Below are 14,878 nucleotides of genomic sequence, written 5' to 3'. Positions count from 1 at the left end.
AGAAAAAAATGTAACTGGCGTGTTGGGGGGGGCCTTTGGTGACATATCAGGGGTCCAAACAGTCACCTGATCTCTCACATTTGAGACAGATAAAGGGACTGAGGACAGAGATTCCCCCAACCCTTTCTCTGCAGCCTCAGCTGAACTGGACGGTGAATGAATGAGAAGTGCTCTGCGCTGAGCAGCTTTGTGGTCATTCTCAAACAGGAGCGTAGTAAACATGGCGTGAAGCCCCCCCCCCCCCAAATCCACACCAGACCCTTATCCGAGCATGCAGCCAGGCAGGTCAAATCAAAAAAAAATGTCCCCCAATGTAGATCCATCGTCAATCACGCCGCCCGCCGCACCCGAAAAAAAAAAAAAAAGCTCTGCGCACTCGTCAAAGGCTAACCGCCAACTGCCCCTTCCTCCATCTGACAGTTCTTAAATAGGTAAGGGGTGGGCCCACCAGGCGAGGTGACCTGGTGGCCCCGCCGACTTGTGATATCACCAACCCAGCATGCAAAGGTGTGAATGTGTAGGGTAAGAAAACCAAGGATTCGGTAAAAGACATATCCTGAATTGATCCCCCATAGCAGCCAGCGGGAGAGGAGAAGGGGGAAACCAGCAGCGCTGTGTGGGGGAGGGAGCACACAGGAAGGCAGGGCATCAGAGGAAGTTCCACTAAATCCCGCCCCTCCACTTCAGGTCCTGTGGTCGGCAACCAAGGACGAGATTTACCCGTCACCTGCCCACAATCGACCCCGACCCCCCGCTCTAAAATGTCTTTGTATGGTGTAGCACTACTGGAACCCTTCTTTGAAAACATCTGATCTCAGTCATACATAGGGGTGTTCACATCCTATCGGCCAGCGGTCTCCAAGCTGCAGCCCAGGGGCCAGATACGGCCCTTTGCTTGCTTTTGTCCGAGCCTTGGGGCACTATCACTAACGAAGGGCACATATCCTCTCAATGACACCAACAATGGGGGACAGTTCCTCCCAATGACACAAACAATGGGGCCTAATAACACCAATGATGGGGCACAGTTTCACCCAATGACACCAATTATGGGCACAATTCCTCCCAATGTGGGGCACAATCCCTCCCAAATGACACCAATGATGGGCACAATTCCTCCCAATGACGGGCACAATTCCTCCCAATTACACCAATGATGGGGCACAATTCCTCCCAATGACACCAATGATGGGGCACAATTCCTCCCAATGACACCAATGATGGGGCACAATTCCTCCCAATGACACCAATGATGGGGCACAATTCCTTCCAATGACAGTGCACAGTTCCTCTCAAGGACACCAATAATGGGGCACAATTCCTCCCAATGACGGTGCCCAGTTCCTCCCAAGGACATCAATAATAGGGCACAATTCCTCCCACTGACTGAGCACAGTTCCTCCCAAAGACACCAATGATGGGCACAATTCCTTCCAATGATGGGCACAATCACACCAATGATGGGCACAATTCCTCCCAATGACACCAATGATGGGCACAATTCCTTCCAATGACGGGCACAATCACACCGATGATGGGCACAATTCCTCCTAATGAAGGACATAATTCCTCTCAATGACGGGCACAATTCCTCCCAATGATGGGCATAATTCCTCCCAATGACACCAATGATAGGCACAATTCCTCCCAATTACACCAATGATGGGCACAATTCCTCCCAATGACAAGCACAATTACACCAATGATGGGCACAATTCCTCCCAATGACACCAATGATGGGCACAATTCCTCCCAATGACAAGCACAATTACACCAATGATGGGCACAATTCCTCCCAATGACACCAATGATGGGCACAATTCCTCCCAATGACAAGCACAATCACACCAATGGTGGGCACAATTCCTCCCAATGACACCAATGATGGATACAATTCCTCCCAATGACACCAATGATGGGCACAATTCTTCCCAATGACCGGCACAATTCCTCCCAGTTACACCAATGATGGGTACAATTCCTCCCAATGACACTGACCAATGACAATGACTAATAATGGGGCTCAGTTCCTCTCAGTCACACCAATGATGGTGGATTGTTTACTTCCACTGAGGCTGGGACATTTTGTACTCCCGATGGCCACAGTCCGGCCCCCTAAAGTCTGAAGGACAGTAAAATGGCCCTTTGTTTAGAAAGTTTGGAGACCCCTGCTATTGGCCATGTAGGCGTAGGTGTGATGGTCAGGTGCCCACATCCCTTTAGTTGTCTTTCAGATTTTTTTATCTGACCAAACCTTCTCTTTTTTTTTTTTGCTCCATTCCAGGTGGTGGCGGAGGTCAGGCCTTAAACATTGACGCAGATCTGAACGTTGGGCGGACGGAGCACTGCGAGACCTTTGACAACCCGCCGCTTTGCGAGGAGAACTTTCACATCCAGCACCTGGAGGTCTGGGGCTACCAAAATTCCTAAATGCCCGGACAGGCCACAGGAAAAGACTATTGTATAAATTCACAGATGGGTGGCTGGAGCCAGCACCGCGCTCTTCTTATCCGTACCAAATGGCCCCCGGCGTTCCCGTGTCTCCGCTCTCCATCCAACGATTTGACTTAGGAGCACACTTTGAAGACAGAATAGACTGGAAGATGAGAACAAGCAACGAAAGACTTCACATTAAAACTGGATTGAAACTAGTCTTTGCCTCGCGCATTCTGCAATACAGACTGTTCGAGCGGCAAGGGCTCCTTTAAAAATCTACGGAATGTGAAAAATGTTTTTATGTGCACATTTTAGTTTTATTTTTTTTTGTATTCGTGAATCTCAAATGTGTTTTTAAAGACATTCTTGGTGGATAGGGAGAGTACTGTTATTGCACCACGGAATGGCCTCTAGCACCTAGACAAAGGTCTGCTCTGCCAATGGGACATGAGTGAAATAAAGCAATAAAGTACTTTGTGAAAAAGTTCAGAGCACTGCAACACGTAAAATAATTGCCTACGGGTTGTGCAGTGTGCACTGTTTCTATTAAGTCGGAACTCCGGACAAATTTATTTTGGATAAAGTGAGGAAGCGTCGATTTTTATTGCAGGCTGTGCCCCTGTTGTAGGGCAGATATCCTTATTGAAAGACTATTCCTATCCTGGTGACAACTGTTTAAGTTTATTCTGCTTTTATTTGGCTTTCCCTGCCCCCCCCCCCCATCAACTGGCCAACAACATTTTTAAATAAAATTGTTTTGTGTTCATTATAAACCTTATTTTAGACCCAATAATAATGTCATCACTGGGTTTCTGTGCTTCTTTGCAATGCAATTCATACAATATGAGTGCGTTCCTGGGGAAGACTTATAGCGGAACGTCTAGGCTGGAGGGGGGGGGGGGGACTGAATGCAGTAATATGGTTCTATCACACGTATTTGTAGTCTAGCCGACCCTCCTCCCCTCCCCCATAACTGAGGGACTTATCATGATGCATCTCGATCCATGCCTGCTAATGGTGGATTGCAAATTGCCTTGTCTGGTATGTGATACATGTCATGGAAGGTCCCACACTCCGCTTGAGTGCTTTCGCCATATACCACTTCCTCCAGTCTGAATATAGAGATTAGATATTATAGCCACATATTACAACCAAGAACTAGGCAGGACTCGTTTGGCTGCAAAGCTGGAACTCTTTATTTGAACAAGAATACAGGCTTTTATACACGTGAGAAGGACATCCCCCCTCCTGATCATCTTACCCTAACAATACAAACTGTAACCAGAAACATAAATTAAAGCGGAGTTCTACCCAAAAATGGAACGTTCGCTTTAAAAGAAGGTGACCCCCATTTTTTTTTTTTGTTGGGGGGGAGCGGATACCCTCTTTTTAAAGGGTTCCTGCTCCCACTTCCTCCTGGCGCACCCGTGGCGCCGGAAGGAAGATCTCCTCTTCTACCACCCTCTCGGCGATCATCTGGGACAGGGATCCTTAAACTATGGCCCTCCAGCTGGTGCAGAACCACACGTCCCATGAGGCATTGTAAAGCTCTGACATTCACAGACATGACTGGGGATGATGGGAATTGTAGTTCCTGAACACCTGGAGGGCCGTAGTTTGAAGACCCCTGATCTGGGACATGTCACAGGTCCCAGATGATTGCCCGGCCAGTCACAGCGCGTAGCGCGGCTCGCGCAGTGCGTGCCCAGCTGTGAAGTCACAGCCGGGCGCCCACAGTGACAATGCCGGCACCGCAGAGAGGAGGGGGGGGGGCGAGCGGGGCTTCGTTCCCCCGCATCGCTGGACCCTGGGACAGGTAAGTGTCCGATTATTAAACGTCAGCAGCTGCAGTATTTGTAGCTGCTGACTTTTTTTTTTTTGAAGCGGAACTCCGCTTTAACATGAGCTAATTAACTAGTCATTTAACCAGCCTGCGTGAGAGGTCAGACCGTTCAGGCCAGACTTGCCGTCTTCTAGCTCAGAAGACACAATACACATTGTCATAAGTATAAACACTATAAACACAGAACACCTTCACACAATAGCAGAAGCCCCCAGTAGCAGATGGACCGGCTCTTACATGGAAGACCATGAAATCCATATCTAACCAGTGCTTTGATTAATCAGGGATTGCAGATGGCATGGCAACAGTCTACAAAACTCTTACAAATTTCCATCATTTTCTCAGACACCCCGTGCCCCTAATAGACACGCGATGACTTAGGACATAGGAGGTGCATGAGGAGCTGAAACCAGGGTTTCCCAACCTCTCCAAAGGATTCTGGATTCCACGGGCCCCCCGTCCAAAGTGACTCCCGTCACAATACATATCTAAATTATGAATTACTGAGTTACGTGTTATACAATGTTCATTACTCTGACTATAAAACACGTCTATGCTACAGAATAAAGGCGTAGATCTTGTGTGGTGCAGCAACCTAAAGAGGTGCATTACATGTTCATAGGAAGGACTTACCAAAGGTTCAGTATGTCATGTGTGATCTCATTCAAAAGATTATTTAATGATGGACTATAAAGGGTTGTAGCACACGATTGTACAGAAATATTGGTACAGTTTAGGAAACCGGATCTGAGGAACTGACCCTGGAACTTTCATAAACATTCTGACATCCTCAGACACTTTCCGAGGTTCTGTCATTTCTGCAGCCGCCCCCCCAATGACTCCGATACCCCGAATCCGGCTTATGTTACATTAAACTAAACTTAGGGGATCTACAAAGCAACTTCAGGCAAAAACACCCCCCACATTCTGTGACCCCATTACACCTACTATAAACTCCTATATCTCACTGTGCACCCCCACATTCTGTACCCCCATTACACCTACTATGCACTCCTATACCTCACTGTGCACCCCATTACACCTACTATGCACTCCTATACCTCACTGTGCACCCCCACATTCTGTACCCCCATTACACCTACTATACACTCCTATACCTCACTGTGCCCCCCATTATACCTACAATACACTCCTATACCTCACTGTGCACCCCCATTACACCTACAATACACTCCTATACCTCACTGTGCACCCCCACATTCTGTACCCCCATTACACCTACTATACACTCCTATACCTCACTGTGCCCCCCATTACACCTACTATACACTCCTATACCTCACTGTGCCCCCCATTACACCTACTATACACTCCTATACCTCACTGTGCCCCCCATTACACCTACAATACACTCCTATACCTCACTGTGCACCCCCACATTCTGTACCCCCATTACACCTACTATACACTCCTATACCTCACTGTGCCCCCCATTACACCTACTATACACTCCTATACCTCACTGTGCACCCCCACATCCTGTACCCCCATTACACCTACTATACACTCCTATACCTCACTGTGCACCCCCATTACACCTACAATACACTCCTATACCTCACTGTGCACCCCCATTACACCTACTATACACTCCTATACCTCACTGTGCACCCCCACATCCTGTACCCCCATTACACCTACTATACACTCCTATACCTCACTGTGCACCCCATTATACCTCACTGTGCACCCCCATTACACCTACAATACACTCCTATACCTCACTGTGCACCCCCATTATACCTCACTGTGCACCCCCATTACACCTACAATACACTCCTATACCTCACTGTGCACCCCCATTATACCTCACTGTGCACCCCCATTACACCTACAATACACTCCTATACCTCACTGTGCACCCCCACATTCTGTACCCCATTACACCTACTATATACTCCTATACCTCACTGTGCCCCCCATTATACCTCACTGTGCACCCCCATTACACCTACAATACACTCCTATACCTCACTGTGCACCCCCACATTCTGTACCCCATTACACCTACTATATACTCCTATACCTCACTGTGCCCCCCATTATACCTCACTGTGCACCCCCATTACACCTACAATACACTCCTATACCTCACTGTGCACCCCCACATTCTGTACCCCATTACACCTACTATACACTCCTATACCTCACTGTGCACCCCCACATTCTGTACCCCCATTACACCTACTATATACTCCTATACCTCACTGTGCCCCCCATTATACCTCACTGTGCACCCCCATTACACCTACAATACACTCCTATACCTCACTGTGCACCCCCACATTCTGTACCCCATTACACCTACTATACACTCCTATACCTCACTGTGCACCCCCACATTCTGTACCCCCATTACACCTACTATATACTCCTATACCTCACTGTGCCCCCCATTATACCTCACTGTGCACCCCCATTACACCTACAATACACTCCTATACCTCACTGTGCACCCCCACATTCTGTACCCCCATTACACCTACTATGCACGCCTATACCTCACTATGCACCCCCACATGCTGTACCCCCATTACACCTACTATGCACGCCTATACCTCACTATGCACCCCCACATGCTGTACCCCCATTACACCCTACTGTGCCCCCCATTATACCTCACTGTGCACCCCTAATATACATAACTGTGCACCCCTATTACACCTCACTGTGCGCCCCCATTACACCTCACTGTGCACCCCCATTACACCTCACTGTGCGCCCTCATTACACCTCACTGTGCGCCCCCATTACACCTCACTGTGCGCCCCCATTACACCTCACTGTGCGCCCCCATTACACCTCACTGTGCGCCCCCATTACACCTCACTGTGCGTCCCCATTACACCTCACTGTGCGCCCCCATTACACCTCACTGTGCACCCCCATTACACCTCACTGTGCGCCCCCATTACACCTCACTGTGCGCCCCCATTACACCTCACTGTGCTCCCCCATTACACCTCACTGTGCGTCCCCATTACACCTCACTGTGCGCCCCCATTACACCTCACTGTGCGCCCCCATTACACCTCACTGTGCACCCCGCCCCCCCATTCTTTCCCTAACGAGAGGACAGCCTGTCTCCCCAATCAGCAGCCCTGCTCAGAAACCCCCGGCGTTCATTACGCATGCGCGCTAAGCAGAACGCCGAGGCTGCCTCCACTGCGCATGCGGAAACTCGGAAGGAGGCGGACTCCTTCTGCTCATTGGAGCGTTTAACGCGCCTGCGCAGAGCTCGGTTCCCACGGCAACGGGTAAACACACGGAGGAGCCGGTTACTAGGAGACGGGAGGAAGCTGCAGACAGAAATCATCTCACAGAAGCAACACAAGACAAGACAAGACAAGACAAGACATGGCGACCGAGGGGCCGGAGGGAGACATGCAGCTGGAGCTGGACTCAGTCATCGGGTTCAATGGTGAGAGGGGAGAGTGGTGGAGGAGGGGGGGCGAAGGGGCCCGAACCCAGCAGGGGCCCCACTAGGGTGACTCCACTTGTCTTCTGATCTATGTAACTTTGTATGTTATATATCATAATATATATATTTATACATCATATTATTGTATATTTATACAGTATATATATATAAACAAATAAATCATAGGCTTGCGAAAGGGGTGTGCCAGGTGTGCCTGGGCACACCCTAATCCGGGGGGTTGGCGACTGGTAGAGGTCTTGTACCGATCGTCAGGTGATGGGTAGACCATAACCCTTCTATGCCGACTCCCGAAACCGGGACAGGGAGGGCGACGCCCACTGTGTATCTGATCTGCATATTCCTCCTGCAGCCAATGAAAGCCTGCTTCTCCTTCTCTCCCTTTTGCCGCCATTCAGCGGCCGGTGGGGGGAAAATAAAGTGGGATCGGTATCAGTATATGCCGTCGCCCCTCCTACTATCCCTGTTCCTCTTCTTTTATTTAATACCAATCACTCCCTGTGTTCAATCATAGCTGAAGCATAATAAACTGTTTACTATGCTTCCGTTTGTGAATGAACAGGAAGCCGCTCAGCACAGAGCACTCCCCATTCATTCCCTGTGCAGTGCAGCTGAGGCTGCACAGAAAAGGGACGGAGGAATCTCTGTCCTCAATCCCTTTATCTGTCTCAAAAGTGTTTTTAGAGCCCCGATATTTCAATGAAAATTATTTAAAAAATTGTAAAAAAATTATTTTAAAAATTGTTAAAAAAAAAATAAATAAAAAAATAAAACGACTGGCAGTTCAGAAAAGCCGCTAACTAAGCGCAATCTGTACTTGATTAGCCCACTTTTGGAGGACAGGGAAGACATTGGAGGTCCCGATAGACCCCCGATGTCTCCATGAAGAGTACCTGTCACCTGCTGAGAGCTATCACGGGGGGGGGGGGTTGTTCACCCCTTTGTGATAGTAATAAAGTTAAATGAAAAAAAAAAAAAAAACGCAAAAAAAATCAATTTTAATAAATTAAATAAAAATAATGTAAAAAAAAAAAATGTAAGAGTGTCCCCCATCTGCCCACTCGTACATACAGAGGCGAATGCGTGCGCCGAGGTCTGTATGCAGCTCCAGGACAATCCCGGGCACCAGAAATATGCAGCGTCTGCACAGGAGAATGCGCGTTTTAGACGTGCACTGCCAAAAAAAAAAAAAAAAATTATTTGTTTTCGTTTCATTTGTTTTTTTGTTTTTTTTCCGGGTCATTCGTTGCGATTGCAATTCGTAAATTCGAAAATGTGTAAATTTGAATATCCAAAAATGAGAAAGAAAATCCGAAAAGGAGAAAGAATAACTAACTAATAATAACTAACTATGAAATTATAGGTATTGGAATTTTCTGCATCTAAACGAATGGAACGTAACAAATTAATAATAATAAATAACAATAATTATAATAAAAACTTTTTATTACTATCATTATTATTATTATTTATTTATAGGTATTGGAACTTTCTTTCAAATTTGGCTGTTAGTGAACGTAACGAATACGAATTTTTCCAAAGTTACGAATTATCCGAAATAACGAATGCCGCATCGAAAATGGAACGGAACAAATTAATAATAAATAATAATAGTAATAATAATAAAACGTTTTTTTATTATTGTTATTTATTATTATTAATTTGTTACATTCACTTCGTTTAGATGCGGCATTTGTTATTTTTAGGATAATTTGTAACTTCGGATAAATTCATATTCATTACATTCACTAGCAGTCAAATGAGAAAGAAAGTTCCAATACCTATAATTTATAATTTAATAATAATAATAATGATAGTAATAAAAAAGTTTTTATTATAATTATTGTTATTTATTATTATTAATTTGTTACGTTCCATTCGTTTAGATGCAGAAAATTCCAATACCTATAATTTCATAGTTAGTAATGGTTAAGTTAAGTTTTTTTATCCTTTTTCGGGTCATTCGTTATGATTGCAGTTCATAAATTCGAAAATTTGAATATCCAAAAATAAGAAAGAAAATCCTGAAAAGAAGAAAGAATAACTAACTAATAATAACTACTTATTAAATTATAGGTATTGGACTTTCCTTTCAAATTTGGCTGTTATGGGGCGTACACACGGTCGGACTTTTCGGCTACAAAAGTCCGACGGACAATCCGATCGCGTGCGGGCTTCCCCGGACTTTCAGCGGACTTTTCCAGTCGCAAATCTGACGGATCTTTACGTCGTAACTCCGCCGGACCCAGAAATCCGCTCGTCTGTATGCTAGTCCGACGGACAAAAACCCACGCTAGGGCAGCTATTGGCTACTGGCTATCGACTTCCTTATTTTAGTCCGGTCGTACGTCATCACGTACGAATCCGTCGGACTTTTGTGTGATCGTAGGTAGGCAGGTCCGTTCGTTAGACAGTCCGCCGCAATTCCGCCAAAACTCCGTCGAAAGTTTGTCGCATGGGCTGTCGGACTTTTGTAGCCGAAAAGTCCGACCGTGTGTACGCCCCATTAGTGAACGTAACGAATACGAATTTATCCGAAGTTACGAATTATCCGAAAATAACAAATGCCGCATCTAAACAAATGGAACGGAACAAATTAATAATAATAAATAACAATAATAAAAAAACGTTTTATTATTATTACTATTATTATTTATTATTAATAATAAAATAATAATAATAAAATAATAATAATAATAAATAATAATAAAAACTTTTTATTATTATTATTATTAAATTATAGGTATTGGAATTTCCTTTCAAATTTGGCTGTTATGCCGCATACACACGATAGGATTTTCCGCCAGAAAATGTTCGATGTGAGCTTGTTGTCGGAAATTCCGACCGTGTGTAGGCTCCATCGGACATTTTCCATCGGAATTTCCGACACACAAAATTTGAGATCTGGATCTCAAATTTTCTGACAACAAAATAAGTCGGAAATTCTGATCGTATGTACACAATTCCGACGCACAAAGTTCCACGCACGCTCGGAATCAAGCAGAAGAGCCGCAATGGCTATTGAACTTCATTTTTCTTGGCTCATCGTACGTCTTGTACGTCATTGCGTTCTTGACGATAGGAAATTCCGACAACATTTGTGTGACCGTGTGTATGCAAGACAAGTTTGAGCCAACATCCGTCGGAAAAAAAAAAACATGGATTTTGTTGTCGAAAAATCCTATTGTGTGTACGGGGCTTTAGTGAACTTAAGGAATACGGATTTATCCGAAGTTACGAATTATCCCAAAAAAACGAATGCCGCATCGAAACAAATGGAACAGAACAAATTAATAATAAATAATAATAATAGTAATAATAATAAAACATTTTTATTATTGTCATTTATTATTATTAATTCGTTACATTCACTTAGTTTAGATGCGGCATTCGTTATTTTTAGGATAATTTGCAACTTCGGATAAATTTGTATTTGTTACGTTCATTAGCAGCCAAATTTGAAAAGAAATTCCAATACCTATAATTTAATAGGTAGTAATGGTTAAGTTATTATAAGTTCGTTATTATTTCAGATTTTCGAATTTTTGGGTTTTTGGATTTTCGGATTACAAATTTTCGAATATTTTGAAAATTTATTTTAACGGGTTTTCGTTAATTCAGATATTTCCAAATTAACTAATTGGTCAAAATTTGTTAAAAAACGAATTTGGAACAAAACGAATTGCACATGTCTAGCATGTATGTGAACGCAGCCTTAGGGTTATACTGTATATAGACAATGCGATACTCAGAAGGATGGATAAAAGATTAAGTGCGACTAATATTATGACCGATCTTTATGCCAGAGGGACATTGGGAGTAGAATGAGGATTGGTGGGATTTGGTACTAAAAGAGGGATAGTCCTCCAAAACAAAGGACATTTGGGAGCTGTTGGGTGCCTTATGTCTGACATTGGCAATTGCCGAATCTCACACGCTGCCTACTTAGGAGCTGGGAGGCAGCATACAGGAGGTCAGGTCAGCAGCTTTCAGACTTCAGTTGACCCTTGGCCTTCCACAGTGGTAGTTCCCATACTTCCATCTTGACAAGCATTGAAGTCCAAGGTTACCAGATGTCTGACAGTGATTTCCTTGACTTCATGTTCTGTCTACCAAGAAGCTGGAAGATAACATGTGGTAGGTCCGGTGGTTGACATGGCCAGTGACCTGCCAAAGACCAAACACAGGACATTTGGGAACTGTTGGGTACCTTATGGTTGACATTGGCAACTGCCGGATCTCACACTCTGCAGCACACAGGAGTTCAGGTCAGCAGCTATCAGACTTCAGTTGACCCTTGGCCTTCCACAGTGGTAGTTCCCATACTTCCATCTTGGCAAGCTTTGAAGCCCAAGGTCACCAGATGTCTGACAGTGATTTCCTTAACTTCATGTTCTGTCTACCAAGAAGCTGGAAGATAACATGTGGTAGGTCCGGTGGTTGACATGGCCAGTGACCTGTCAAAGACCAAACACAGGACATTTGGGAACTGTTGGGTACCTTATGGTTGACATTGGCAACTGCCGGATCTCACACTCTGCAGCATACAGGAGGTCAGATCAGCAGCTTTCAGACTTCAGTTGACCCCTTGGCCTTCCACAATGGCAGTTTCCATACGTCTATCTTGACAAGTTTCTATAACCTTAAGCTTGAAGTCACCTGGTGTCTGAAAGTGGCTGCCTTGGCAAGTCCCAGACCTCAGGTGATGCCTAAAAAGGAGCCGGGAGGCAGAATACGGGATTTCGGGCAGGTGCAGTTTTTAGACTTCAGTTGACCCTTGATCTTTCACAGTGGCAGTTGCTATACTTCTGTCTTGACAAGTGTTGAGGTCCAAGGTCACCTGATATCTAAGAGTGGCTGCCTTGGTAAAACCTCCAGCAGTCTGTGACAGTTTACAGGTTATTGAATCTTTTGTAGCTGTTGATGGAAGGTTGCCTCCACTTCGCAAACGTAACCAACCTTACCATTCCAGGCCACGTGCCCTCTGGGCTGATCTCTCACCCGGACAGAGAGCACCTCATCTACCCCTTAGGATGCACCGTCGTCATTGAGAATCTCAGCAAACACAAGCAGTACTTTCTTCATGGCCACACCAACAATGTCTCCTGTGTGGCTGTCTCCAAAAACGGACGATACCTGGCATCAGGGCAAGTCACCTACATGGGATTCAAGGTCAGTTTCCCATAATCCCTATCAATCCCTCTCATATTTACCATGCTGTACAATCACACCTAACGTCTAGCCCCAGTGTATGAGCCTCTGGTGTTTAGGTGAAGCTGGAAGGTACACTGCCAGCCAATGTTGCTGCTAGAAATCATGGGGCCCTGTACAGCCTACCTGATGGGGCCCCCCTCCCCAGCCTGGGTGGGTGCAGGTATATGACCCCCGAACACGGCTCCAGCTACATGAACCAACCACTTATTCACGTGGCCAGAGTACCCGTGTGAATGAGCCAATAATTATGTTTTCTTTAATTTTTTTAATTTTTTTTTTTAATTTGTTGCATTTTTTAAGGGGGAGGGGGAGGCATGGGAATTGGTGAAATATAAGGGGTCTAAACAGACCCCTGGTGTCTCACTTTTGAGACAGAGAATGTGATTGAGGAGACAAATCCTGCTACAGAATGAAAGAACAGGAAGCACTCTATCCATAGGCTTCCCACTCATTCACAAACTGAAGCATAGTAAACATGGGGGGGGGGCACAGGGGGATCAAAGCATCAGATGAAGGAGATTATTGGCAGAGGAGGGTGTGATCGGAGTGGTGAATGGGGGCCAACTGACCCCCCGTGGCTCCTCCTGCAGCAGCTGACAGTCAGCAGGAGAGAGAAGAGGAAACACTTGCTGTGCTGCAGGGAGGGGGAAATACCTGCATTATAAAGCAGCCCTGGGCCTCCCTATTGAACTGATGGGGACCCCATACAAGAGAGTTGGTGCTACCCCCTTATCAGTGGCCGCAACAGCTGTCAGCTTCTCATTGACTTTGACAGGGCTCCAGCAGTAGGGCCTCTGATAAAGTAGTAATACCAACCCTCTTGTATGGGAGCCCGGGCCCCAACAGTTCAACAGGGGAGGCCCAGGCCCTCATACAAGAGGGTTGTGCTACCCCCTTATCAGCGGCCGCAACAGCTGTCAGCTTCTCATTGACTTTGACAGGGCTCCAGCAGTAGGGCCTCTGATAAAGGGGTAACACCAACCCTCTTGTACAGGGGCCCGGGCCCCAACAATTCAACAGGGGGGGCACAGGTCCCAATACAAGAGGGTTGGTGCTACCTCTTTATCAGCAGTCCTGCTGCCAGCGGCCTGTCAAAGTCTTCTCCTGTATATAATTATTTTTTTTCTCTCTCTAGGCGGACATTTTCTTGTGGGATTATGCTAAGAGAGAGTCTTGCGGCAAACTGACCCTGCACAAAGTGAAAGTGGAGGCCCTGGCATTCTCACCAAATGACCAATACCTGGTGTCACTGGGAGGGCAGGATGACGGCAGGTACGTCAGGGCAGTCATGTGGCACAGATAGAGTACGGCATAACCTGCCAATGTCATTAGAATCAGTGACGTCACCTACGGATGCCATTCTTTGGCAAATAATGTCCCACTTCCTTCTTTTAACGTAGATATTTGCCAGCACACCAAGGATCGGCACAAAGTGGCATCCAAACGGGTAGTATTATTGCATGATCACAACACAAGAAAGATGCAACGTTTCGGAGTCACCTAGGACCCCTTCGCCAGGCACGTGCCCGTCTCCCACTGTAAGATAGTGCAATTGAAATCCTTGCTGAAAAAGTGCCCAGATAGGATCAGCTAGAGGATGCACTGCCAAGTTGACCCTGTTCTATCGGGTTGAGGTCAGGACTCTGCGAAGGCCAGTCAAGTTCCTCCACCCCAAACTCGCTCATCCATATCCTTATGGACCTTGCTTTGTGCACTGGTGGGCAGTCACGTTGGAACAGGAAGGGGCCGTCCCCAAACTGTTCCCACAAAGTTGGGAGCATGAAATTGTCCAAAATGTCTTGGTATGCTGACGCCTTAAGAGTTCCCTTCACGGAAACTAAGGGGCCAAACCCAACCCCTGAAACCCCCCCCCCCCCTTACACCATAATCCCCCCTCCACCAAATGATTGGGACCAGTGCACAAA

The 14,878-nt window shown here is 46.0% G+C and overlaps 2 protein-coding genes across 3 annotated transcripts in view; both read left to right on the top strand.

Moving 5' to 3' along the window:
- LOC141113714 (TBC1 domain family member 24-like) overlaps window positions 1-3,209 on the top strand; it is a 38,651-nt gene extending 35,442 nt beyond the window's left edge. Inside the window, exon 7 of the mRNA XM_073606989.1 lies at window positions 2,285-3,209. Coding sequence (XP_073463090.1) covers window positions 2,285-2,430 — 146 coding nt within the window. The 3' untranslated portion in view covers window positions 2,431-3,209. The remainder of the gene's footprint in view (window positions 1-2,284) is intronic.
- Window positions 3,210-7,504: 4,295 nt separating this feature from the next.
- Window positions 7,505-14,878, top strand: part of CFAP52 (cilia and flagella associated protein 52) — a 36,975-nt gene continuing 29,601 nt past the window's right edge. Inside the window, exons 1-3 of one of the 2 annotated variants that reach the window (XM_073606988.1) lie at window positions 7,505-7,721; window positions 12,712-12,911; window positions 14,089-14,225. In XM_073606988.1, coding sequence (XP_073463089.1) covers window positions 7,658-7,721; window positions 12,712-12,911; window positions 14,089-14,225 — 401 coding nt within the window. In that variant the 5' untranslated portion in view covers window positions 7,505-7,657. The remainder of the gene's footprint in view (window positions 7,722-12,711; window positions 12,912-14,088; window positions 14,226-14,878) is intronic. The other variant, XM_073606987.1, reaches the window with a different exon arrangement.

This window comes from Aquarana catesbeiana, linkage group LG12 (assembly GCF_042186555.1).
Source record: "Aquarana catesbeiana isolate 2022-GZ linkage group LG12, ASM4218655v1, whole genome shotgun sequence".
NCBI classification, from domain to species: domain Eukaryota; kingdom Metazoa; phylum Chordata; class Amphibia; order Anura; family Ranidae; genus Aquarana; species Aquarana catesbeiana.
Note: the sequence above shows the minus strand (reverse complement) of the source record. Positions and strands in the feature narration are given on the sequence as shown.